Source organism: Euwallacea similis, chromosome 25 (assembly GCF_039881205.1).
Source record: "Euwallacea similis isolate ESF13 chromosome 25, ESF131.1, whole genome shotgun sequence".
Taxonomy (NCBI): Eukaryota; Metazoa; Arthropoda; class Insecta; order Coleoptera; family Curculionidae; genus Euwallacea; species Euwallacea similis.
Window position 1 is genome coordinate 1,830,181 of NC_089633.1, and position 27,881 is coordinate 1,858,061.

At 34.5% G+C, this 27,881-nt stretch overlaps 3 protein-coding genes across 5 annotated transcripts in view; 2 read left to right on the forward strand and 1 right to left on the reverse strand.

Annotated features, from left to right (window-relative positions):
- The window catches only part of LOC136416896 (trissin receptor-like), a 227,352-nt gene that overhangs the window by 129,730 nt on the left and 69,741 nt on the right, over window positions 1-27,881 (forward strand). The gene's annotated exons all lie outside the window — the stretch shown is intronic.
- Window positions 1-27,881, forward strand: part of LOC136416917 (UPF0587 protein CG4646) — a 177,647-nt gene that overhangs the window by 2,030 nt on the left and 147,736 nt on the right. The window lies entirely within an intron of this gene.
- On the reverse strand, window positions 5,225-8,884 carry LOC136416857 (uncharacterized). Its single transcript, XM_066402236.1, has 2 exons — window positions 8,745-8,884; window positions 5,225-6,525 (listed from the first exon to the last, which is right to left on the reverse strand). Exons 1-2 carry the CDS (start codon window positions 8,791-8,793, stop codon window positions 5,366-5,368), a joined length of 1,209 nt encoding a protein of 402 aa, XP_066258333.1. The 5' UTR covers window positions 8,794-8,884; the 3' UTR covers window positions 5,225-5,365.

Here is a 27,881-nt window from a genome sequence, read left to right on the forward strand (position 1 = left end):
TTAATGGGTAGAAGTTGTAAAATAGTTGCATAGTACGATGGAAGCATTTGTTGGAGTCTTAAGGGAAAAACTTCTGACACCAGGTACTATTTTGTACGTAGATACCGCCATGAAAGAATCCGGAGGATGGTCGAGGAAAACACTACCGTTAACATTAACAAGTCTATATTTAAAAATCTAAGATAACTATCTGTATTGAGTGCGTTCGAATCTCAAGAATGAATTTGGAGGAAGGTTGGATTTTAGTTTGTGCCTCGAGTTCCACTCTAAATCTGCCCAAAAAAGGAAACAGGGAAAATGAGCAAAATTTGGTTTCAGCTCATTTTGTTCTAGTTGACCAATCAGAACACAGATTAGGTAAGTTCCCACGAATTTGGGATTTCTAAGTTGAACAGGAAAAAAACAGACCTTAAAAGATTTTTGCAATTAATATCTTAACACATGTGACTCTGCGAAGGGCCAGATTACTGATAAGGACTGATGAGTGGCAACAGAGTCACAGTGTGTTAAGAGTACTCGAGAATATTTTTACCTAATTGTTCTCACGGTCAAACCAAAACATCCCTCAAGTTGAGCGATTTATGTATATTGGTTATCGCTTCGTTTGGAATGAGGCATAGCAGATGATTTGGATGGGTATCCAACACATTCTGCATTAGATTGCAGGAAGAGCATAGATCCTATTGATCAGAGAATTGAAAACAGAATTCAAAATGTGCGATTGGTGTGGCCGATTGTGAAAAATAAATAGGATTTTATGTAATTGCATTAGTCAGCACACCTGATGTGCTACTCACCTTTTTACTTATTGGCATTCCTAAACAGTTTTAAACATCTAACACGATTTTCAGTATATTTTTATCAACCACGAACTTGAGTACTGATATAAGTGAGATAAATAAAAGTTGATTTAAATACAGGGTGTTTCATAAACATACCTACAAACTTTCAAGGGATATGGAGGTCATAAAAATAAATATTTAAAAAGAATAAAGTTAGGTCCGAAATCGCTTCGTTTCCGAGATACAGGGTTTTTAGTTTTTTTTTTTATATTTTTTAAATATTTCAAAATAGGTTTGGGATACGGACATGACATTTGGGACACGTTACGGCCGGATAAATATTTTCATCTACACCAGTGGCGCCCATGCGGCCATTTAATGGAGAATTTTTAATGAAAAAAAATGGTACGCTATTGACTTTTTTTTAATACGAATATTTTTTCTTAATATCCCATCAATTCCTAATAAAAAAAAGGCCCCTTAGTGTTTTATTGCTCAAATAACCGTTATTTTCAATTTGAGGATATATTTTATTAGATAAAAAATGTTTCTCTTCATATCCCCTACCTCTACTAAAAGAAAACTCCTAAAGAATTAAAAGAAAAGTCGCACTTGGAAATCTATACCGGTTTTTTGGTAGGCACATGAATGAAAAAGTATTTTTTACTTCGAAAACGGCTACTTGAAAAATAAAACACTAAGAGGTCTTTTTTATTAGGAATTTAATGGAATATTAAGAAAAAAATATTTGTATTAAAAATGTCATTGGTGTACCATTTTTTTAATTAAAAACATCCCATTGAACGGTCGCACGGACGCCACTAGTGTAGGTAGAAATATCCTACTCTAGAACGTGCACATTTATCTAGCGTGTCCCGAATGTCATGTCTGTATCCCAAACTGTTTTTGAAATATTTAAAAAATATTAAAAAAAAGAATTAAACACCCTGTATCTTGGAAACGAAGCGATTTGGAACCTAACTTTATTCGTTCTCAATATTTGCTTTTATGAGCTCCACATCCCTTGAAAGTTTATCGACATCTTTATGAAACACCATGAATATTTTCCTCGTTTTATAGACAATGATATCTAAAGTGCACGTTTCAACAACGCTATTAAATAAATAATCTCGCAATAAATAAATATTTAATTAATATAATGTTTTCATAATGGTGTTGATGCCTTCCATTAGGAACTTTAAAAGACTATCTCAACTTTTTAAGATGAATCGTAATTAAAATATCTACAAATTACAGATTTTGTATTTTAATTATATTTTTAAATATACTATTTTAAAGGAGTGGGAAAGATAAAAACCAGTTTGGTATAATTGAAACGGTTAAAGATGAATTATTAAGTTATGGTACGTCGAAGGTTAAAAAGCTGCCATATAATCTAGGAAAATAAGTCCCAAAATTCAATTCTCGTTTTTAATGCAACCATAACCTAGATTTTTATTTATTAATTTTTGATTACAGTAATTTAACAAAAAGGAGAAAACTACTGATGAAAATTTCACTTGATCCATTCACCACCTTCTTGAATACACGCTCAAGTCTTCGACACAGTTCGCTATAACTTTTTTGGCTTCGAGCGATAAAGATACCACAGCATCTCTGATTCTCTCCTTTAAATATTCTGCATTCGGGGGAAAATCACTTGCATAAACTATTTGTTTTAAAGGGCCCCAAAGGTGAAAATAAGCCTTACTCAAATCAGGGTTTCTCAATATCCTATTGTCGATGGACTATTTTAATTGCACTAAAAATCAATTTACAATGACCAGCATAACTGCTCACAGAAAATTATGACGAAGAATAATAGTTTGAATGGCTAAGAGCGGTTTTATGTAGTATTTTTTCCTCTAGGGTCTAATGGCTCCACTTGTCTATGGCGGTAGGCATCCTCGCATACGCGCTATACCTTTTTCGTTGCTATGCTCATGAAGTTTTAATGAGTGTAAGCAAGAGGCAATTAGGCGATTGATAAGTGCGAGGGAGACAGACTTCCGTTTCCCCTTCCATTCTTAACGGTTGGCTAGCGTCGCTGACTCGTAAGCAGTACGTCTTAACTCGAGGATGGGTGTAGTCCTATGTGATTTTGGAGGACGCAAATTACGCGCATATATTCCGTTTTATAATAAAGTTCAAATTTTGAGATTAAAAATCGCAGCTACAAGAAAATTTATCTTTCCTAAAAAAGAGGTTTATAGAAGGTGCTCAAACTGATCACCCCTTTGTGCTAAACAATACCCAAGACTATCATAAAATTCCCTACGAACATTATGTAGCATGTCCGGCGTAATTGATTGCCAGGCATTAAGAATTTTTTGTCTCAATCACGCTAAGTCAAGTGCCCGATCTTCCTCATACTGGAAGATTTTTGATTTAAGATAATTCCAGAGGAAGAACTCGTTTGGAGTTAAGTCAGGTGATCTAGCGGCCCACCTAATATTGCCAAATCCCGTAATTAGACGATTAGGAAAATTTTGATTTAAGAATTGCCGACCTTCTTGGCTGTTGTGGGCAGGACAACCGTCTTGTTGAAACCAAACGTTACTGATTTCAATATTAGAAAGCTCAGAAATAGTTGAGACAACTTGACGTTCAAGAAGTCCCGGATGTTTTTAAATATTTAAATTTTCATCAATAAAGAAACGTCCAATAATGTGATTGTCCAAAATCCCAACTCAGACATTAAGTTTTGAGGCCTCTGGATGCCTCTATTGTAAATCGCGTGAGGATTTTCTTGGGCCCACACTCGAGTAACAGATAAATTTCGTTTTCCATACGATGAAAAACTTGATTTGTCGGTGAAAATGATATTGGAACCAAAATTTTCATCGACTTTCGCCTTTTCCATCAAGGTTTCACACATTACCATCTAAGACTCGTGATCTGGACCCAATATCTCATTTGACTTATGTAGTTTGTATGATTTACACTTACTGTTTTTAAGAGTATTGTACACATTTAAATTAGATGCATCAACCTTACTTGCTATGGTGCCAATAAGACTATGAGGTTCTTCTTAAACAGCAAGACAATGTCCAATTTTTCTTACTAATAAAAGTTTTCTCGATTATGGTTGTGTGGATTGGTTTTCAGTAAGTGAGAAAAATTCACGCATCTATATTTTTTAAAATTTTCCATAATGTTCCTGATAGTGCTCACTGAAGGAGTACGCCAAATTCCCATTGAACACCCGCTAAGGAATTAGATGACAATTTGAATGCGTTCTTCGAGGACGAATTCCATGATAAATTTGAATGTGGTCTTATCTCTACAAACACTACAGTAGAAATGGTATTTTAGAACGCATCAATTGAAAAACAAACCCTTTTTGTGACGTGATCCGTCCTCGAATTAAGGCGTACTGCTGTGGTACCATATCTCCCTCACACTTATCATTCGTCTAATTGCCATTTGCTTGTATCATTAAAATTCTACGTTCATAGCAGCCAAAAAGATGCTGTATATGCGACGAGACAAGAGATGGGATGAAAAGCTGATAACCATATGATGCAGATGGCTCCAGGACGAAATACAATGACATGGTTACATAACTTATGAAAACGAGAATTACTTATTGGGGTTTAGAAAAGTTTTCAACTAAATGGATTTATTTTTCAATGTTTCTCTTTAACGAAAAGGAAAATTGAAACAGTGAGAATTAATTCAACCGTTTTGGAGTAGGCCAAAACTTTTATGAAGAACACATTCTTCTGGTAAAATGAAAAATAAGAACGTTCTCCTCTTTGTAACCCCATTCGGAGACTTGCTGTATATAATTAAATAGATAAATAAAGCTGGAGAACTGTGACGTTATGGTAAATGAGTATTTTATAGAATTCACTCCAAACTTTATTAGCTTTTACTAATTGTTTGGTGACACCAACAATACAGAAGTATCTCTTTCTGTCAGATTTTGATTTTAGCAAACCATGTTTCATATTGCCTTTAAGGAATGAATCCTGACAAAATTCACCCATAGTCTCAAACACCGAGAACTTTCATACTTAATAATTAAGATTTCGAAGCGAACTTGAGTGGGGTCACAAAGTTTCTCGCACTATGGATTGACAGGAACTTGAGCTTATTTCATTATTAAATCTGACGAGTTACCTCTGATGAGGTATACATTTTCTGCAGTAATAAAGCACCAACACAGCAAAGTTGAATTAGACCGAGTTGAGTACAGTTAAGAGTTTTTTGAGATTCGGGAAACAAACATATTGTGCAAAATGCCACATATGCCCTTTCACCATTCAAGTCGTGGCTTCGCAATAATATGACTAAGCAAATTATATTGTTTTCGCTATTCCTCGATAATTCGGGAGTCCAAGTCTTTTCCACTAATATTAATCATTTACAGATTTTAATATAAACATTTTATTAATTTTTACTCAATAAATTATAACATATAAAACAAAAATGCTACAAGAATAACATGGTTTTTATGATAACCTTATAATAAGTATATTTTTCATGATTTCATAAACTATTTCTGTTTAACTTTAAAAAAAATCAAATTTTTTGCCAATTTAAATGTAAACTCTAATAATTAATTAAAGAGATTAAGATTACATGGATACTAATGAAAACCACAAAAGATTGGCAAGTACCATACCATGAATATAATAATTATATGAACTCGCAGTTATCTTGCCAAGAACAATTGATTGTGCATTGTTTGTAGTTACTTCTGGTAAAACTGATGTGGACGATATATCAGGTGCGACTGTAGTTGTCGACAATAATTTACTGGAGGTTGTAGTTGAATCTTCAATAGCTGGAGATGATTGAGTGGAGGTTGTACTTGAATCTTCAGTAGCTGGAGATGATTGACTGGAGGTTGTAGTTGAATCTTCAGTAGCTGGAGATGATTGAGTGGAGGTTGTACTTGAATCTTCAGTAGCTGGAGATGATTGAGTGGAAGTTGTACTTGAATCTTCAGTAGCTGGAGATGATTGACTGGAGGTTGTACTTGAATCTTCAGTGGCTGGAGATGATTGAGTGGAGGTTGTACTTGAATCTTCAGTGGCTGGAGATGATTGACTGGAGGTTGTAGTTGAATCTTCAGTAGCTGGAGATGATTGAGTGGAGGTTGTACTTGAATCTTCAGTAGCTGGAGATGATTGAGTGGAGGTTGTACTTGAATCTTCAGTAGCTGGAGATGATTGAGTGGAGGTTGTACTTGAATCTTCAGTAGCTGGAGATGATTGAGTGGAAGTTGTACTTGAATCTTCAGTGGCTGGAGATGATTGAGTGGAGGTTGTACTTGAATCTTCAGTGGCTGGAGATGATTGAGTGGAGGTTGTACTTGAATCTTCAATAGCTGGAGATGATTGAGTGGAGGTTGTACTTGAATCTTCAGTAGCTGGAGATGATTGACTGGAGGTTGTAGTTGAATCTTCAGTAGCTGGAGATGATTGACTGGAGGTTGTAGTTGAATCTTCAGTAGCTGGAGATGATTGAGTGGAGGTTGTACTTGAATCTTCAGTAGCTGGAGATGATTGAGTGGAAGTTGTACTTGAATCTTCAGTGGCTGGAGATGATTGAGTGGAGGTTGTACTTGAATCTTCAGTGGCTGGAGATGATTGAGTGGAGGTTGTACTTGAATCTTCAGTGGCTGGAGATGATTGAGTGGAGGTTGTACTTGAATCTTCAGTGGCTGGAGATGATTGAGTGGAGGTTATACTTGATTCTTCAGTGGCTGGAGGTGATTGAGTGGAGGTTGTACCTAAATCGTCAATAATTGGAGATGATTGAGTGGAGGTTATAGATGTATCGAATGAATCTTACGCATGCAAAGTTATTAAAACCAAATGTAATGTAAAAATCTAATAGTATATCATACATATGCAAAAAACTATTATTACAAAAAGTTATTAAGTACAAACAAATCCTATATTTTTTTATAGTAAATAAAGAACTTTTGAAGTTCTAATAACCTCAAAGCTTTGAATACTAATGCAACATATTTTTTTAACATAAAACGACTTGACTTGATGATGTGTTTCTTAAAAAAATATAATAAATAATGTTGTTGATGATTTTTTTTACTTGAATGGCAATCGAAATATACTACATGCGATACTGTTTTATATTCTACCCCCTCCCCTCCGCTGTCCTGCTCTGTTAACTTTTTAACGGATGATTTTTTTCCAAATTCCTAAAGAGGCTTTAAATAAAACAAAAGGACTATTTACTGATATATATATATATATATGTATGTCGGAGATTTATTAGTTTTTAAGTTCTGTAAAGTAATATTAGAAGAGACAATAAGATGAAGGGCAGGCTGACAGCCTTCTTAAGAAAAAGCATTGTCGAGCGAGGTCACTAATACCACGACGCTCTTAAGTGGCCATGTGTGCTAATTATTTGGGTCACACTAAACTATTGGTTCCTTTGTAATAGGGACTAGCAGGTACTTTTCCCACGATTCTGAAGGACTCACCAGAACTGGGAAAGTTAAAACAACAGGGACAAAGAACGGGCAGTTAATAGATTGACGAGCAGAAGAGCGGTCGTGGGCTAATGAATTCGCTAGTCTGTCTTTTCATTCTTTGACTTGTAAAAAGATACCTTTCCTCGAAAGTGGAAAACGCATCAAACGCTATGCCGACATATACATATATATATATATATATATATATATATATGTTTTTGCATGAAAATTATTTATCGTGTCGCCGCTAAGCCAAAAAGGTCATTTTTTTAAGTGACACCATTTATCAGGTAACACCTCATTCTAAAGGTATTTTAAAACTGTGTACAAAAATTAAGCTTTTTTTAAAATGGTCGATTGGTTTTTTTAGAAAAAAAAATTATTTCCCAAAAATAAAATACAGGCAAATATGAGCAATTAGTGTTTTTTTTGTTGTTGTGTATGTGTCACAGATTTTGAAAAATATTTTGTTTTTTGTAAAGGACGTATTGTGAGATATTATTCTCGGATATTCAGGATTCCAAAATAAACTTATTTCCCGTGTTTACTCGTAGATTTAGCTACGAAAAATAAGATGCAATCGTTTTTGAAAAAATTTCTAAAAGTGCTTTCTTAAAAAAACCATGGACATGTTAAACTTGGAAACCAAGGCCTATTTGCGATTCAAAATATCAAATATTCAAGTACAAATAGATTATCAATTTAAATCATGTCACACCTATGCAATAAAATTAATATCAAGTTTAAATTTACAAAGGTAAATGGTCGAAACGCTCGCAATTTTGCACAATACTTGCGTGCATTCGGCGAATAAAATTGTTTTCTATACGGCTAAGCTTATTGTTTCATTTGTAATTTGAGTTAAATTGTCTTCATCAAGAGTGACTAGTTAAAATAAATCAGCCGTTCCTCTTCAATAATCTAAAACTTGTTTTGCGAAAATTCCTCGAAATTGGAAGATTCCTCAAATTCGGAGTTTAAAGTGGAGATAATGTCTTAAGGAAGCACTTATCAAATGTTTACATAAGGATTTATCGACTTATGTTTGATCATAGAGGGTACCCATGCCTGCTGGAAGATTCATTTTCGGACAGCTTGTATGCAGTTATATAGAATTTGAAAATTTTCTTTAATATTTTGTAAGCAACTCAGCTATAGTGGCATCAGTGAAATAATACTAAAGATAAAAGGGGGCAAATATTGAATAAGAGATAGACGTAAAATTATTTAGAAAAATTAAATAATCAGTGGTGAAATATAAAATCTCAGATCTAAGATAAGTCTTCCTGAGCCTGACGTTTTAATACAAATTCTCAAAATTTCGGGGAAGATTATGTCACTGAGTTTCATATTTGAACACAAAACCTCAAAAACCCAAAGAAAAATGTCTCTCTGAGCCTGATAGTTGATCAAAAATTCTCAAAATTTTCGAAAATGTGACTACGTAAGTTAAAAATCAAGAGATGTAATTCATATTTACTATCAGAATGAAACTGAGCCACACTCACCAATTACTGAAACCAACAACACCCAAATCAGGTATCCACTTAGTTTCATTGTAGTGGAATATTACATAAAATTAAAAATAAAATTTCGAAAATTTGACAGGTTGCCAGTTTAAGATCAAAAGCACACCACAACTTGAAATACAAAAGCCTTCTGTTTCACAAATCCCAAGTTTTTAAATATTTCGCTAACAAGACTATCAGATTAGATAAATCATGGATTAAAAGTTGAAATTTTTTGTATATTTTATGATATGGATTATACGTATGTGTCGATATAATTATTTAGTACAAAATGCATCTCCTGCTACTCATGTACATCTTCCTCTAGCAGTTCCATTTGGAACTGATAGGACGCACATCTATGGCATTTTCACTTGTATTGCTAATAAGTATTTGATGATATTCAATTAACAGTTATGTGTTCGCAAATGTAATCAGAAACCTGCAATTTCCAGGCTAAAACGAGTCCAATATCAGGATCACAATATTTGTATTAGGCTATCAATGGGATTTTCACAGATGCGAAAACGTTGTTAATCTGCAGCAGGTAAAAGTGTATATAGTATACAGCAGAGAATGTGTTTCAAATTGTATGAATCTGATTAAAAACGAAATGGAATTTTGGAAAAAACAAAAATTTTATAACTGGATATTTTTAAGTTTTTTTATGATTTAAATAATTTTAAGTAACTTGAATTTTTAAATCTACGCCACTTTGTAACATATTGTTTAGTATTTTTTAATTTTTTGTTGATAACATACTGTCTGTGAGACCGAAAAGTTTAAATGAGGAGCAACAGATAAAAATGTATAAACTCCGTATGACAAAAAATTTTATTTTAAGCGAATCTGAAGCTACTTTGTACGTTCTAGATGTTTGTCAAATATGTTCTTATTAAAATAGTGTTTTTTTCTATTTAACAAAATGCTAAAAATCCCTTATCGTTTTAAAAAGTATTAACTCCCATAATGCAATCACATAAAAACGTATTGTTTTGTTCTTTATATCAAAGTGTATTAATTAAATCGTTATGTTTCGAGTGTACGTGTATTTTTTGTATTATATGAGGTGTACAAATAAGTTTCCGCTGTTTGACAAAACATGGCCCCACCAAAAGATTATCTTAAAATTGTCAGATGTAAAACGTACTATCGTCAGTTTGGTCAACTAGTAACAATATTATTTTTAGGGCGGAGGGGGGGTGGGGGGGGGGGGGGGAGAATATGATTCCTCATCAGCATCACATAATTTGTTTAATTCAATAATGTCAAGTTTTGCGCCGTGTCGCGAGTAGTTTCACAAATTTAAAAACAACGAATTTGACGTGGAAGACAAAGAACGCAGTGAAAAACCTAAATTGTACGAAGATACGGAATTGGAGGTATTATTGGAGGAAGATTCATCCCAAACGCAAAAAGAACTTGCACTTACATCAGAAGTGACTCAACAAACAATTTCGCATCATTTAAAAGTGTTGGGAATGATTCAAAAACTGGGAAATTGGATTCCTTACGAATTGAAACCAAGAGACGTTGAACGCCGACTTTGCATGAGTGAAATGTTGCTTGCCAGGCATAAAAAAGGGTTTTTTGCATCAAATAGTCACTAGCGATGAAAAATGGATCCATTACGATAACCTAAAGAAGAGAAAATCATAGGGACCACCTGGCCATACTTCAACATCGACAGCCAAACCAAATATTCATGGAAAAAAACTCATGTTGTGTATTTGGTGCGATCAGCATGGTGCCATATACATATTATGAGTTGCTCAAACCAAACACAACCATTACTGGAACTCTCTACCGAACACAATTACTGAGATTGAGCCGAGTACTCAAGACTCTAGACAGAACAAAATTATTTTCCTACATGATAATGCTGGTCCGCATGTTGCGGTGCCGGTCAAAACCTATTTGGAAACATTTAATTGGGAAGTCCTACCCCACCCACCATATTCACCAGACTTTGTCCCATTCGAATAGTACTTATTCCAGTCGATGGCACATGCTCTGTCTCAGCAGCGCTTTACATAATATGAAGATACCAAAGATTGGGTCGGTTCATAGATAGCCTCAAAAGACGAAGAGTTCTTACGACGCGGTATTAGAATGCTGCCAGAAAGATGGGAAAAGTAGTGGCTAGCGATGGACAATACTTTGAATAAAACATAATGCACCGTTCTTTCACAATAAATTCCTAATTTTTTGTATCAAACGGCGAAAACTTATTTGTACCCCTTATACGGGATGTTTCCTAAACATGCGGCAAAAATTCAAGGTATGGTTCCTCCGGTGTTTTTATGAAGAAAAGTTCTTATAAATATTTGGGAAAAAATGCTTCCTAAGGGAGTTAGGCCTTTTCAAATGGGGCACCCGGAAGATGGTTTTTCGTCAATATTTTCGAAACCGTTCACACTGAAATTATGAAATTTGGTATATTGCATAAACTTTTGACACTGAATCAGAATCTGAGTCTAGAATTGTAAAATTTTAATCAGAAGTATACTATACTGGAGGGGTTAGGGGTAAAAATTACCCCATTTTTCCTAATAGTAATTTTTTGCCATTTCCATTTTACAATATGATGCCTAAAGCATGTTTACGTAAAAAAGATACTCTTGGTCGATATCGATAGGACCAATCGTTTTCGAGAAAATTGCAAAATGTTTTTCGACAACAATAGTATTATGCTACTTTATTAACTAAATATTTTTCCCTATTACATGTAAAGCATCCTTATCTACAAAAACTGTTGGAAATGACCACCACCTATCTAAAGTCCTTAGTTTACGTTACTCCAGTGGAAAATGTGAAAGATTTTTTGAGAAATTGAATAATTGTAGGGTGTAATGTAATAAGAAACGACCCTGGTATTTTTGAAAGAGCTCGGCAGTTAATGAGGAGAAGATTAGATTCTTGTATTCTAGCTGGTGGTGGTCATTTTCAGTGTTGAAAAAAACTATTAAATAGTGTGCACGTAAACGGTTTTTATTTTTTTACTGAAAAAAAAACACATCGGAAGGAAAAAAGTCAAGTGAACTTTTCTCTTCTAAATTAAACGAGGATTCTAAAAATAATTTTTAATTTAAGAAAAATCATTGGTGTACCAATTTTTTATTTAAAAATATTCAAAGTGGTGCCCGACTGCACGCCACTGGTGAATCTAATGTTAATGCTTTTACAGGAAAATATGAACTATTGAGTACACCAAGTGCGAGCAAAGTTTCATTGTAATACCTGTAGGGGTTTGAAACCTATTAATAAATTTCGATTTTTTTACGAAGACTTTAACACCCTGTGTCTCAGTACCGAGAAGTTTGTGAATATAGTTTTAATAAGTAAATCGTCATATTTTAATTACTTCTACATGATCTTCAATTATTTCTGTTAAACTTTGAAACACCCTATATAAAATAAAATAAAAAATTATTACGTTACGTTAAACGTTCTTAAAAAACGAATGGTCCAATAAGGGTATTATTAAGAACACCACACCAAATATTCACCGAAAATCGGTGTTGAAAGTGCGTTTCCGTGGTTTCAAAAGGGTTTTCAAGTACTCATGAATGTGAATTTCTGGTATTCGTAATGCCATCTCTGGTAAACGTGGTTTCATCCGTAAACAGAATTTATTCACAAAGCTGTTGGTGTGCAATCAACTACCGACAAAAGTCAACACGTGCAGCATAGCTTTTAGGTTGTAAATTTTAAACAAATTGTATGTGATATGAATACAAATCAAAATTGTGTAATGTTCTCCACACTTTCATTCGACTAACATGAACACGATTAGATATTCTTCGTAGGCTAGTAGAGGGACTATTTTCGATCATGTTAAGAATCACTTTCTCTTCGGCAAATTCTTGTTGTACGGGACGTTCTGCAGTAGCTTTAGGAAAATGACCTATTTCTGTCAAATGACGATGCACATTGAGTGAACATTTTCCTATTAAGTATTCTTCGAGCAGGGAACCTCCGCTGATATTCCCGCACTGACGCTCTTGCATTCATTTCCGTCACAGTATCTTTAAATAACGTGAATATCGGCGTATTCCTGATTTGAAAACGTAGCCATAACAAATTAATCTTAAAATAAAAATGTCAATATGACAAAACAATTACAGGACCTATTAGATTTATTTACTTTTTTTTTTAATATTGCTCATAACTCCTTAACAATTGAGTTTGGGAGAAAAGTGTATAAAGCAATTTGGACTTTAAATTTACCAAGGAGTGCACTCTTAAGCTATGGCCATCTAGTCAAGAGACACCTTGTAGACAACTTGTGTAATCCTAATTTACTATAAATTTAAAACAATTTCAAAACTAACGCCAAGCGCATGACAAAATAACTTTTAAGTCGGTCTCACAGACTGATGTTACTATTTATGTCACTTTACCAATCCAAGGTTAAAAACAGAACAGAAGTTTTTATACATACTATATGCAATTCATATTTTAATGATGTAATATTAAATGCTTCTAAACTGCTTGTAAATATTCTCTATCCGCTAAAGTGGAGCTAAAATTGGAAATTAAATATTTGTAAAGGAGTCTACTATTAAAACTACAAAATACTACGTATTAGAATTTCAATGATTCAAATATTAAAATCTGGCATTCTAGTAATTACCGAATTTTATCAGAGAGCTCTAGAGGATTGCATCAAATCCAACTACATACATCATTATTGTTAGATCCTCAAATTTAAGGATTACCCTTAACTGTTATTCGGATCATTGAAAAAAAATTATCAATAATTAACAGACTGAATTACATTGGTAATATTTAGGGAAATTCCAGGAGGTGATTATTCGTCAAGAGAGGATTTTTTGCAATTGCACTTGTGTTCGTTTAAATTTAGTCAAATGGCAAAATTTGCATTTTTCACAACAGGGTTTTCATAAAGTATGGAATAAATTCATTTTCTCGGTCTGGAAATAAAATAATAAAAAATGTTTGGACGCGTCGACTTTAGTTTACAATTCCACATATTTTGGTTAAATAATATTAGCCATGACGTTATCATTGTTCGAGATATGAAGTCAGTGTTAATTTTTTAATGGTAATCCCTACTTTTGATGATGTTATGTGAAAGGGCATACTTTTTATGAGTACGACATAAACTTTTTTACTGTTGTAATGCACCCTTAGGCTACGCCTATGAATTTTCACTACTTTAGTGGTATGTCCGGGATGGCCATATGTTGGGAACCTATTATCTTCTAATAAGGGTTACCCTTCATAAAAACTTTCACTCCTTTTCCTCGTCAAGACAAAAGTCTAAAATATCCACATTTTGCTAAAATCTCACTACAGCTGCAACACCCCCGTAAATCATCTTTTCTTATCATTTTCTCGACGTTACGGGTTAAGGATGTAGAAAGTTACCATCTGTGGATTGTCTTGTTAATTGCCTAAAACCGGAGTACGCCTATGGGTACTGACCCCCAGATTTGGTACTTAAGATACCCCGAAGCTTGTAAAAGGACCATAACTATTTTGACCATTACGATTATAATAATATATGTAACTCGACGCTCCCGGAATTTTGTCACTTCCCTCATTAACTCTTGGCTCTCTCTATTGAAATGTCAGTTTAATCCCGAGATCTTTAGTTTTGTAAATGATTAAGGGTTGTGTGTGTCATAACTCAGCAGAATAAAAAATCTACCAAAGTGTTCTCGAGTTTTATTTCGCGAGTTCCATTACACTGTGTTACATAACAAATGTTTTGATAAATTCTCAAAAACATATTTTTCTTTATGGCAACGTTAAAATAAATTTTAACGAAATGTAGTATTTAATAAGTGGGAACAATAAGTATTTACAAAATTATATGTTCTAATTGAAACCATTCTTGCACCTGGCAATATTCCAAGCGGTGGATAGATTCATACTGAGCCATATTTGAAAAGCAACTTATCAAAACGCATTTTTCGTCACCCGAGGCTGTTTGGTCCAAATTTGGCGCGTGTACGTGATTGGGTCGACTCACCCCTTTCGATACGATAACCGTGAACTACGTAGATCGTGGACTGGATTGATCGATTATGAAGGACCACCCTGAGTTCGCAGTCTCAGAGACACTGTTTTCGCGTATAAAAGAAACTAAACCTTAACTTAACAAAGGTTTATTGGTAACATTAACAACTATACAATATCGAGAAATGCATTATTTAAAGAATGTTGACGAGAGTTTAACGCGTACGAGTCCGTGATGAAGTAGCGAGAAAAGAGAGCTTCTTCAGTTTCGCACCCTCCTTAAGTACTGATACGGAGGTGTAACGCCCATAGACGTACCCCCGATAGGGCCCCATTAGCGGCTTCTAGGCTACCTTGTCGCGTTAAAGCGTAGCACTTAGAGGCACGATCGCTGGGCTTTTATTGGAGCCCAGCCATTGTATTCGTTTGGCGGTACCTTTAATTTAAATTCGCAATGTTAGTCCGACAAAGAATAGTGCTGGAAATCCCAATCTTAAAATAACTTCCCTCAGCCGAAGATGGGTGTTAAGTGCTGGGAATTCCAACAGTATTACCCAATGGCTGGGGTTGTCCATGGGCGTAACATCAGTTTCTTAAACTCACTTTGAACATTTAAACTAATAAATAACCCAACCATAATCCATGATTTAACAATACGTCGCGAGTCCTAACAGAGGCGACATTGAGTTTGATGTGAATTTTATAACTTTACAAGTATACCTATGTACTCAGCATTCGATGTCGTACCAAAACTCATTTTAACCCATTTAAATTATGTGGAAAAGATTTTCCTCCGTATCAAACCGGATTATGTGTCCTGACATGCCCATCTCAAAAAGCATTATTTTCCAATTTTCGGTATAGAGGTCGTAATATTATGAACGGTGTCATGGGAATTCCCCGAGAATTAATAGGGGATTCCTATATTTCGATTTAACTTAAAATAAAGGGTGAAAAGTTAATTCAATTGTATGAGTTTATATGTGATAAAAATAAAAAGCAATGGAAAACCGTCATTGCGTAGTGGTAGGGAATGCAAATGAAGGATGTAGAAAAAACTGCAAAGTGCATTATCTACAGTGACATTCAAATGAAAATGCACGTTATGCATTTTCCACATCAAAATGCATTTTGTTCCTAAAATTTTGCAAAATACAGTGAAATCTCCCTTAGCGGACACCTCCAATAAACGGACATCTCTGTTGAGCGGACATTTTGTCACAGTCCGGAATTTGGTTATACAGAATTTCATATAAATGACCCTCCCTTGAACGGACACTCCTTTGGGCGGACGCGGACATGATAATTCTGTTCAAAACGCCTTCAAACTCTCTCTTAAACGGATGTCATAAAATTAATTGAAATTGCTTACATCGGGACAACATCGCATTAGCGAGGTAAGTTGGCAGGGAGCTTCTGGGTTAAAAGTATGTGGTTCCCCATCATACAATTTTTGTTCTTTGGTCTCTTTGGATAATCTATTTTTACAAGACACAATTTGTGACGTATCACTTCCTCGAAAATTAATGAATCGACAATCCTTGCTATGTGCTTTGTTCAGGACTGATTTTAAGGTTGTACATAGTGATTAGATAAGCACTTTAGCATAAGTCGAATTAGTACTGCTGGTTGCATCGCAACCTAGTAGCTTTAATTTAGTGTATCATATTTTATCGCGCACCCAGAGGCGACGCCTATGAACGTTAAGAAATTGGCACCATTTCAGAATGCCCAGATGTGGGGAATCCTTTGTCCTAATAATGATGGTTCCTTGAACGGGACAACCTTCTCTCAAGTAGCTTTGTTTTGCCATAGCACCACGTTTCTAACGGCGGCAATTAAGAGAACCCCCTTTGTCTACAAGGGTTCTCTTGGAGTACGCCTATGGGTGCCGATCCCTGAAGGTAGTATTTAAGGTTCCAAAGGGAGTTTTTTTGCTCTCTCTACGATTCGACCACACGGCGACTATTCCTTAATCACCAATATTTATTGTTTAAAAGTGTACCCAATTATATCATCCTGAAGTGCAAGGAGAAACGTTTTTTTTTCTACAGTCCTTCGATCCTACAGGCAAGGTTTCTCTAAAGCTAAATATGCTTAATCTCTCCAGAGTTTTGTAAATGTTGAATAACGATGAAAGCAATATCTCTGATGACCGCTAAAATAGCATAAGCTGTTTTAGAAGACATAACAGTTTATGCTTTCTTTCCTTTACCTTTTTGAATAAGAACCGCCAAAGATGCAGGTGCAATAATGCTGCGTCGTCAATAGTCGACGATGAATACTTTTCTTGCTCACCAGTACTTTTTTACTTTACTCTAATGCAAGATTAGGTTTTAAGTTTTAGTTCTGAAGTAAACGTCTTGAAAAAAAGTTCGATTGCTAATTTGCTCACAGTGTTTGCCACCCTTTTTTTACTTCATATTCCAACAATAAACACACAGGTTCGGTGCGTGTGTGTCTGGAGTGGTGCGTTAATAATATAAATCTGCATTCACTCGGAGACGAATTAATCAACAAGTGCGTGTTTTCGTTAATTCCCATAATCCAACATATTCAGTGTTTAAAATTGGTGGTTGTTTCAACGCCATATCGGAAAAAATGTCCGGAAAATGTCGCATGTTAACTCTTAAAGAGAAAATTTACATAGTGGAAACATACAAGGAGAAACTAAGTGTAAGAAATTTATCAAAACGTTTTAACATAGGAAAGACACAAGCTGCTGGAATTATTAAAAGTAGAAAGGAATTATTAAACAAGTGGAGTTCTAATGATAATATGCAGGTGAAACGAAATTTTATGAAAGCAATGGCTTAAATATCGATAAACTTTGTTATGATTGGTTCATGAAAGCAAGAAACAAAGGAATTCCTTTGTCAGATAAATATACAAGAGAGTAATTATTTTAACTCAATTTAAAAAAATTTTTGGGGCCCTTAATTCGGGCTAAAGCAAAAGATATTGCACAATCTTTGGAGTACAAAAATTTCAGTGCGTCATCTGGGTGGCTTGAAAAATTCCGCAAAAGGCATAACATAACTTTGAAAGTCATATCTGGGGAGGCTGAAAGTGTCAATTCAGGAGGCGTCGAAAGTTTTCTAAATAAGATGACGTCATTGATAAAGGATTATTCATCAAAAAATATCTTCAACGCAGACGAAACGGGCCTATTTTTTCACGCTTTACCGGACAAAACTTTAACGTTTAAACGAGAGAAGTGCACCGGTGGAAAATTATCTAAAGAAAGACTTACCATTCTGCATTGTGTTAATATGGATAGAGAGAAGAAAAGATTGTTGGTAATCGGTAAATCAAAAAATCCAAGAGCATTCAAGAATATTAATGTGAATAATTTGCCTGTTGTGTGGAAAAGTAATAGAAAAGCTTGGATGACATCTGCTATAATGGCAGAATGGTTAAGAAATTTTGATAGAAGAATGGGTGCAGAAATAAGAAAAATTTTGCTATTTTCAGACAATGCGTGTTCTCATCCCAAAGAGATTCAACTAGCAAACATTCGACTAGTTTTTCTACCACCAAATTGCACGTCAGTAGTTCAACCCCTAGATCAGGGTATTATCAAAAATTTCAAAGCTTTTTATAGATCAATTATGGTTAAAAATTTGTTATCAAAAATGGAATCTGTTGATAGTATTCAAGGGCTTACTAAAGTTATAAATGTGCTGGATGCTGTTTATTTTTTAAAAACTGCCTGGCAGAAGGTAACGGCAGAGACAATTCAAAATTGCTTCAGTAAAGCTGAAATAACACGTGAACAAGTGAAAATAAATATAGAAAACGGAGATGATTCAGTAGAAGATGATCTACCTTTGTCTGTTTCATCTGAAATGTTGCGAAACTGTGAAGCAATAGGGATTAGCAGCAAAAACTTTATTAACGACTTTATTAATATTGATATCGATTTAATAGTAGAACATGATGATGAACCCTTTACTGTCAATTCTGTAACACAAGAGGAAACTGTGCACATTTCGGATGACTCGGATGCAGAACCAGATATCAATGAATAAACAGCGCCACAAAGTTATCAACAAGCTATTTGTTTGGAAAACAATTACAAGAATTTGCCAAAAATAAAGGAGACGCAGTAGCAATGGAGATGTTCCCTGATTTAGAATTACATTTCCAAGATAGCAACATTAAAACAAAAATTCGTCAAAGTACGTTATTAGATTATTTCAGTGTAGCATAATTAAATTTGTTCATGAATGTCTTTATATTTAACTACTTCAGTTATGGAATACAATATTATGTTTTAATAATACACAGACTTTTAATGAAATAGCCTTGGTTTTTATTTACAAATTCCCATAAGCGGACACCTCCATTAGGCGGACATATTTTGACAGTCCCGACGGTGTCCGCTTATGAGAGGTTTCACTGTATTTTTGAATCTTTCATTGCCTTATTTTATTGAACAACATGATATTAAAGTAGACCCAGAAAATTATCAATCTTCAAAATTTTACATTCAAAGAATAAAATAGTAACAAGTTATAGTTTTTTGCGATTTCCCAAAATTTTCGTTTCTGGCTTATAATGCGTTTTGATATGTTGCTCCTCATTTATTGTTTCTTGACTAATATTAGCACATTTTCTTTTAATTCTAGTTTTAAATTGTCAATTGTTTCAGGTCTAGTTTTGTACAACACATTTTACAAATGGCCGCATAAAAAATAGTCTAAAGGATTAAGATCCGGAAACTTTGGTGGCCATTCAATAAATCCACGCCTTCCAATTTATTTGTTGAGAAATGCTACATCATCGAGATATTGTCTAACCTGAACTGCATAATGCAATGGTGCACCATCTTGCTGGAATCATAAATTTTTGTCATATGTTAATAGGTTATTCGGGTTGAGAAATAAAATTCTTACAGTGGGAATTAAACGTTGTAAAAATTCAAGGTATCTTGAGCTGTTCGAAATTTCTTCAAAAAGGTAAGGCTCAATAATGTGATTTGTGACTATCCCTGCCCAAATATTAATTTTTTCAGCATACTGGATGGGGTGTTCTTTTATCCTTCTTGGATTTTCCTTTGCTCAATAGCGGCGGTTTTGTCTATTAATTTGCCCAGTTAATGTAAAAGGTGATTCATTTGAAAATATAATATTTTTAACTTGGCGAGGATAATTATGGCACATATCTATTAGGGTTCGACAGAATTGCATTCGTCGGTTTGGATTGTCTTCATTTAATTCGTTTTATAGGAATGCTACTTTTCAGATTTTAAAGCTTTGTGTACAGACGAAGTAAGAAAATTGTAATTGTGCCTTAGTTGCCGAATGCTATTATGTGGATTTTATTGTATAAGTAGTAAAATATTTAATTTTTTATTCTCACTGATCGCAGAACGTTCAGCCTTCGATTTATCTTTAACACAACGAGTATCTCGAAACTTTCTTTCAATTTTGCTGATTACTGACTGATTTATCGGTCCATCCGGATATTTAGTCTTAAATAAACAAACCTACCAATTTGATAAATTAACAAAAGACAACCCCGATCCGTTAGTGTTTGTCTATTTTTATCGTTAGGTACCGTAAAGAAAAATATGTTTTTGAGAATTTATCAAACAATTTCTTATGTAACACTGTAAAAAAGTGCGTGTCCTGTACATAAAAAGTCCCTTTTCACATAAAATGATCAAAAACCGGGGTTACCATAAAAAAAATGATCACTGACGTCATATTTAGATTAATGATGAAGTCACGGCTAATATTATCTAATCAAAATATGTTGAATTGTAAACTAAAGTTGACGCGTTTAAGCATTTTCTATTATTTTAATTCCAGGCAGAGAAAATGAATTTATTCCATACTTTATATACACCCTGTATATAAACTATGTGTAGTGTGTATGTAGTTTCATTGTTCACCTAATCACAGATATCATGAATTCAAAATGAAACTGCTGGATTTTAAAACACCAAATTTAATCCTTGATTATGCGTGCCAGTGTATTTTGTACACAAATATTGCTAAACACGTTGTAATTTGCTCAATTGCGAAACCAATCCACCAGCACCGTATTTACTTTTAAACTGCACTCTTTTCTAGGTAATGTGTAAATAACAGTTGTCTTCAGGCTGTCGTTAGTGATTATCGCATGTGTTTATCCAGTGTGATGTATAAAGCACTCCATGCGCTTAATTATACAGGGTGTTTCAGAATTATACGGCACTATTTGAGCTATGCATTCTCTGATACAAACTAAGGAAAAAAGTTCATATAAGCATGTGTTCGAACTGGATCGGTAGTGGAATTATAGAGCGTTAAGGGTTAAAAAAAAATAAGGTTTTTATTTTGTTATGCTTCATCTACTGCAGATAGAGCTTTCAAATTTTATATGTGCATTAGGTAATAGGTGTTGATTAATACGAGTGTAGATTACCTTTACCTACAATAGAGAGTAGTGTATTAAAATCCTTTAGAAAAATTTGCTCGTACGACACTGGTGTATGTTAATATTTTTCTTAAGATCTTCAATGTGTTACCTAAATTTGATCTCTCTTGATTTTCGGTCGAATTCCGTTTAGTTTTCTCATGGATTAATTAATTTATAAATTCAATCAAATCTACAGATCCCACGATGTTTCATAATTGCATGGCATTATTTGAAATATGTATTCTCTAGTACAAAATAAAGAAAAAAGTTGATAAAAGCATTTTGAAAATTTACTTTAGTGTGATTGTATTAATCTTTTTATATTAGCTCAGCTATCAGCGAACTCATGGCATATACGCTAGAATGTAAACTTGCAAATATACTATGTCTCGAGAACCGTTACAGATACGCACTTTACTTAAGTATACCTTTTCTTTGGAAAAGATACTGTCCTTTCCAAATTTATACAAAAAATTAATCTACGAGGTTTATTTAAAAAGTTATGTTAGTTTTCCAAATACGTGTACGACGCAGGTGGCGCCACCTATATGTTAGTTAGAAATAAACATCTTAGATAGATTTATCGTACCCAAAAAACCCCCTATGCAATATTTAATCGCAAAAACTTGCAAAATGTAAGATTTATCGACAAATTACAAAAAAAAAATTGTTTTAATATCCTGTAGATCGAAAAGGAACAAGTTTTGTATAACGCACATTCAGCTTAACCGCATTACTTTTCAACGCTGTTTCACCCTCTACCAATTTGTATCAATGTTTCTGGGACACCCTGTATATATACATATATGTGTGTGGGACTTAATTTAAGCAAAAATGTCTCAAAAGTTTACCGACGAAGAACTAGCTAGGTGTTTGAAAATTCATGATGGTTTTAGTGAGATTTTGATAAACGACTTACAAAATAAAGAAGAAGACAACAATCTAGAGGAAGAACAAATAAATGAAAGCGATCACGATAGTTTATCAAAATTGTTTGGCGACGAAGCTGAATGTATAACTGATAGTGGTTGTGATGCTAAGTTGGTTGAGACCAAAAAAAATGGCAAAAAAAAAGATTTCTGACATAATTTGCGTTTCAATGTTAAATTTTATGTGTAACACCCGTAAAAACAAGAAATTAGGCCATTGCACAGTCATCAAACCTAGTTTTCAATAATGAATGTGATCACACTCTTTGAGATGGAACGAGAATGAAAAAATAGTGGTAAGAAGGGTATTCAAATGGAACAGGAATAGTAATGTGTGTGGGAAAACTTAACTCGTTTTAGAAGTTGAGATAAGCACTTTGTATAGGGTTAAAAAAGATAGAATTCAAGACAATATAGTCTAGGTAATAATGCAGAAAACGTGAATATTTACCTACTCTTGTACCTTTAACAAAGAGTTTTAGACGGATGTTTTTTTAAAACTAAATTGACGTCACGTTCAAAGGTAATTCGACGACTCGACTATCTTAATAAACTTTAATTAAAAGCAACATTTATTGTACAGTCGTGTCGGAAAAATTCTGAGGAAATGAAATATTCTCTTATCTTTTAGACTAGTAAAAGCATCTCGGTATTAGACAAGTTGGTAGCTATTTGCTATACATGGAATTCTAGGAAATATGCCATACGTTATTGTTTGTGTTATTTAGTTATTTAATATATACCATGCGACTTTAAATGGATCTACTCCTCTTCGTTAACTTTAAAAAAAATTTAAAGCAGCATTAAATAAGACAAAAATACTATTTTTTGACGTTTGATCATTTTTAAAAATATTCTAAGTCGCGTATCAACCTCGGTACAGATAAGACGTGTTCAGTTCGAATATTTACAAACAATTTGTCTCGACGTATTCAGAAGAAACAGTTTAAAAAAAAACCTCAGCGCGCGGTAGAAATACACAGGGGACTTCTGAAAAGGAGATGCACCCTGAGAGCTCGCAAGAGTCCGAATCGGACCAAGCTTCCCAGGGTGCCTTTCAAAAACCAAGAACGAGGAAAAGGGGTAGAAAACCTAACTCTAACCCCACTACGCCTACATCCCCGACAAGTAACACAAAACGACCAGCACTCGAACAACCAACATTGATGGAAAAACCTACAACTAAACAGACAACACCAATTACCACAGCAAGTACACAACACCCGTCATGCAGTCAACAGACATCATATCTATACACCTTTACGGCGGTTCCAGCTATCGCAACCACCACAAGGGTTGAGTTCGCCCTTAAATAGGAAGAACTTAACCCCAACAATCAAGACATCATCATTGAGCGGGAGGAAGGCTTCCTGGTAAAAACCAACCAAACACTAAGAATGCTCATCGAGAAGAAAGAAGTAGCATCCTTCAAGCAGCACCATAATAAAAATTCAACAAAAGCAGCGAGGACAACTCGGTCGATATCTTCCTCGTACTCAGTAGTAGCCACAGGGGTTGATCTGGATATCACTGATGAAATGTTTCTAAAACACCTGGAAAAACTTAATCTCCAAGTTAGGTTCTGCAAAAGGATTATATCAAGGCAAAGGAGTACGGCAACACTCATGATGAGACTAATTGTCGGAGACTTAACAACCTATGAAAAATTAATGAACAACCGTACCGTTCACTTCTTGGGCAGAGTATTCAGGATCGTGGAAAGTAGGCCTTCAGCACCCATCCCAGCCTCATGCAGCCGATGTAATCGCTTTGACCACCGGATGGAAGATTGCAAACAGCCAACGAGATGCAACAAGTGCCAAGGACCACATACAACGATGTCTTGCAAGTTACCACTCCCCATAAAATGCACCGTTCGCAACGCAGAGGACCATGCGGCATGGAGTATGAAATGTCCAAAGAGACTCACAGCCCTAATAGATGGTGTTCCAAATGTTAAAATCAAATGCCTTAATAAGAGAACGGCCGAGGTGTCCAAAGCAATAACGGAAAATAGCAGAGTGCACGCGCCTATTACAACGCACGACCACATAGTAAATAAATATAAACACCAACTGAATAAAACAAGTAACATCAATAGAGAGGAATTATTAAAAATAATGCGCAAACAATTCATTGAAGACTTCAATATTGATACCTCGGTCGTCTTCTTCGGCAACCATATGTATATGTATATATTAATGATCGATATGCTTATGCCTAATAGGAGTTCCCATACTGAACTCCATCAGGATCAACTAAGACAAATAGTTACAAACGCAGAACATTCACTTTAAAACTACTTTACGCTAACATCAATGGACTAAACCACAAGAAACATCTGATCTACAACTATATTGAGCGTAATGGCACTGACGGAGGTATTTTTGTAGAAACCAAAACCAAACTAGGACAGACCCCGACATACAGAGGATATGCAAACACGGACACACTGTAAACAATGCCAGAGGTGGTGCGACAGTATTGCTTAAGCCAACAGTAAAACTGGGTAAGGCAAACCTGCCCTCTCTAAACAACCGCATAAACGAATGCCTGCACTTTATCATTCCCTACTTAGACGACAAAATTCATGTCTTCTTGGCATACATACACCCATCCTCGGACACAGAACAAAATATACTGACTAAGGCATGTTTATACAAATACGTAATTATCATCGGAGACTGCAACCTTAACAAAAACAAAACCAAACAACTAAAAAGATTTTTAGAAAACTCGGACTTTATAAGGCAGTATACACCTCCGACATGTCTGTTGCCCCAGAACCCAGACTCAAGACCCGATGTTTTACTACATACAAGGAATCTGACAGATAACGTAAGCAACATTTTGAAAAATAACCAAACGTCAAAAGATAGTATTTTTTGTCCTATTTAATGCTATTTTTGATTTATTTTTAAATAATAATTTCTTAAAAAGTTAACACAAGGGGGGGGGGAGAGATTTAGAGTTGCACGGTATATTTCTTTATGTTTCTTTTTAGTTTTTAATATGTTTTTCTGAATGCCTATTTTATGCATATACAGGGTGTTTTTTAAATACGGTTCGTAATTTCAGGGCACAATTTCATAGAGTATTTAAACAAAAAAAGGTTCCGATAAATATGTAACCGGAAACGCTCAGACTTGAAGACACGGAGTATTGAAATTGAAAATGTATATATATTATTATTTCAAATAAATTTTTACTGGGTTCTTAAAATAGTATTATAGTTATAGTACTTTGGTAAAGGGCTGTATTTTTAATGTAAAGTCAATTTTTATCTACCGCCAGTGGTGTAGTTAGGCATGAATCAGTCAATGTTTTCGTCATAAATATAAAACGCCAATGGATTTTTTTATATTTTAATTAGTATTTTCGGACTGTCCTAACATTTTACAGGAAAAAAGATCTTGTGATTTTTTTACCTAATACTTTTTTATTTCTTATTTTAGAAAAACTATATGCTTTGTTTTTGTATCGAAACTGATTATTGCTATGATTATCATTTGTAGTTGCCGGCCAGTGATTTTAATGTTCTTTATCGCATATTGCACCGTCGATTTGCTTCTCCTCACTAATTTCGCAATTTCTAAGTACTTTTGCCTTCCTGATGCCACTTGAAAATTAATTTTTTATCACTTAGTAAAATTTAACAATTTTTTTGGCCCATTTGTATTAGCAGTTGATAAATAACGATAATGATATATTTATGACTATAATGATGAATCACTATAAAGAGATATCCCTACTTGTGTTATGAATCGTATTACATCCAACAAGTTAACACAGGCTTAATTTCTGCCTATTCCGATTTGAAAAGCAACTGCAATTTGCCTACATTTGAATTACATTAAAACAATTCCGAGAATCAGCACAATTAACCAAAAGGCCAGGATAATGTAGACCAAGAAGAAAAAAAGTTTAATTGAAGATCGCTTCATCAGAATGCAGGTGTTACGCGACCGCACATTGTCAGCTCCAGCACGTGTTCAACTATTAAATTACGTCCATAGAAACGCCATTTTCGTTTATACGGTTCGTAGACGCTTAATGAATCTGGAATAAATTCCAGAAGCCCTACCCCAGGCCCTCTATTCACTGTAGGTCACCAACAAAAGTGTATACGTTTTGCTCGCGAACATTTTCATTGGGGGGTCGAAGAATGAGGTGCAGTACTCTTCACGGATGAATCCAGATTCAACAAATACTCATCTGGTAAGCTGAATAGAGTTTGAAGAAAAGTTGGTGAACGTTTTGTGGAATTTGGTTTTTCTCCTAGAGTTCAATTTGGCGGTGAAGGCATAATAGCGTGGGTAGGCATTTCCTTAGAGGCACATATAGAACTTTTCACAATTCGTGGTGGTAATTTAAATGCCGATCGATACATGTAACAATGTTTGGAAAACACGTAGTGCCGTTAGCACCATTTGTCAGTGAAAATTTTTGTTTTACGGTCATCCACACATTGTAAGAACAACGCCAGTGTATTTCGATAAAGCTGGTATTCCTTTATTAGCGTGGCCCCCGAGGAGACCAGACTTGGACCCGAGAGAATATGCATGAGATATTTGAGCCGACGTATTCGTCGTAATCATGCCGAGTTTAAATTCATAAATGAGTAGCAACAAGCACTTCATGGCGAATCCGAGCAAATCCCTAAGGAAGAATCGCTTTGATCCGTCGCATGTTTAATCGCATGAACGCTGTGATTAGGGCTCACGGAGGCAATACACCTTCCTAGACGTGTTGTTTTTCAATGAGAACATTTTTATGCGAAAAAAATGTCTTTGTTTGCTAGCAGATTTGTAGGCTTTCTTCTTTTTTTTGTAATGTTGTTTTCTTTTTTCCATTTTTTTCATACTCTATGAATAATTTTTACTTCTGAATATTCAATTTTATTAACAACTAATTACAACAATTTTCAACTAATAACACTGGAAATATTTTTTTAATGCTTGTTTTCTGAAAAATCTAAGTGTCCGATTAATTTTGCACTCCAGTGTATTTCTGTAATATTAGCATATTTATTGGCAGTAAAATTTAAATGTGTTTAAAGGGGTGTAATTTTATTACACATTCCTATTAATAAGTTATTCTATTAATAATTAATAAACGAATATCTGCAATTTAATATAGACAATTAATGAGGTATGAATACTCCTGTGGCCCATTATATGTGTATGTATAGTCACTTTTATCATTTTTTTAAGTGTATTTTTACTTTCTGCTACTTCAAGTGTGGCGTTTACAATCTCTGATTAATGATTTTTGACATTTTTTCTTCAATCTGATGAGTACCAGTCTCCAAGCCTTATTTGGTGCTTTTACTTTTAAGTTTAGTATTCCTTTAGCCAATAAGACAAGCGTGACGAGGAAACCCAACAGAAAATGTTTTACTTATATGTATATAGTTTGGGGTTGGGCTATCGCTGTTAAACTGTAGCGAGATTTTTATACGAGTATTTCGTGTCTGGTGTGTGTTTCCATCGCCAATTAATTTCTTAATACCATTTGACATAATGCCCAAGCCGTCGATGAATGCATCCGGGGCTATTCGGAATTAAAGTATGGGAACAACAAGCTTTAATCCGACCGTAAATTTGAAAGAGAGGCCAGAATTTTATTTTTATTTATTTTTTTGCGATTAACCGGGTGAAAAAAATACAATACGATTCAGCGTTTTAAAACTACAGTTTATCAACAGCTTTGAAGACAATGGAAAGAGGAACGCGCAAATAGGATTCTTTGTTGGAATCAATGGCCGGTTCATTTACACGAATCAAACAAAAATAATTTTATTTTGTTGGTG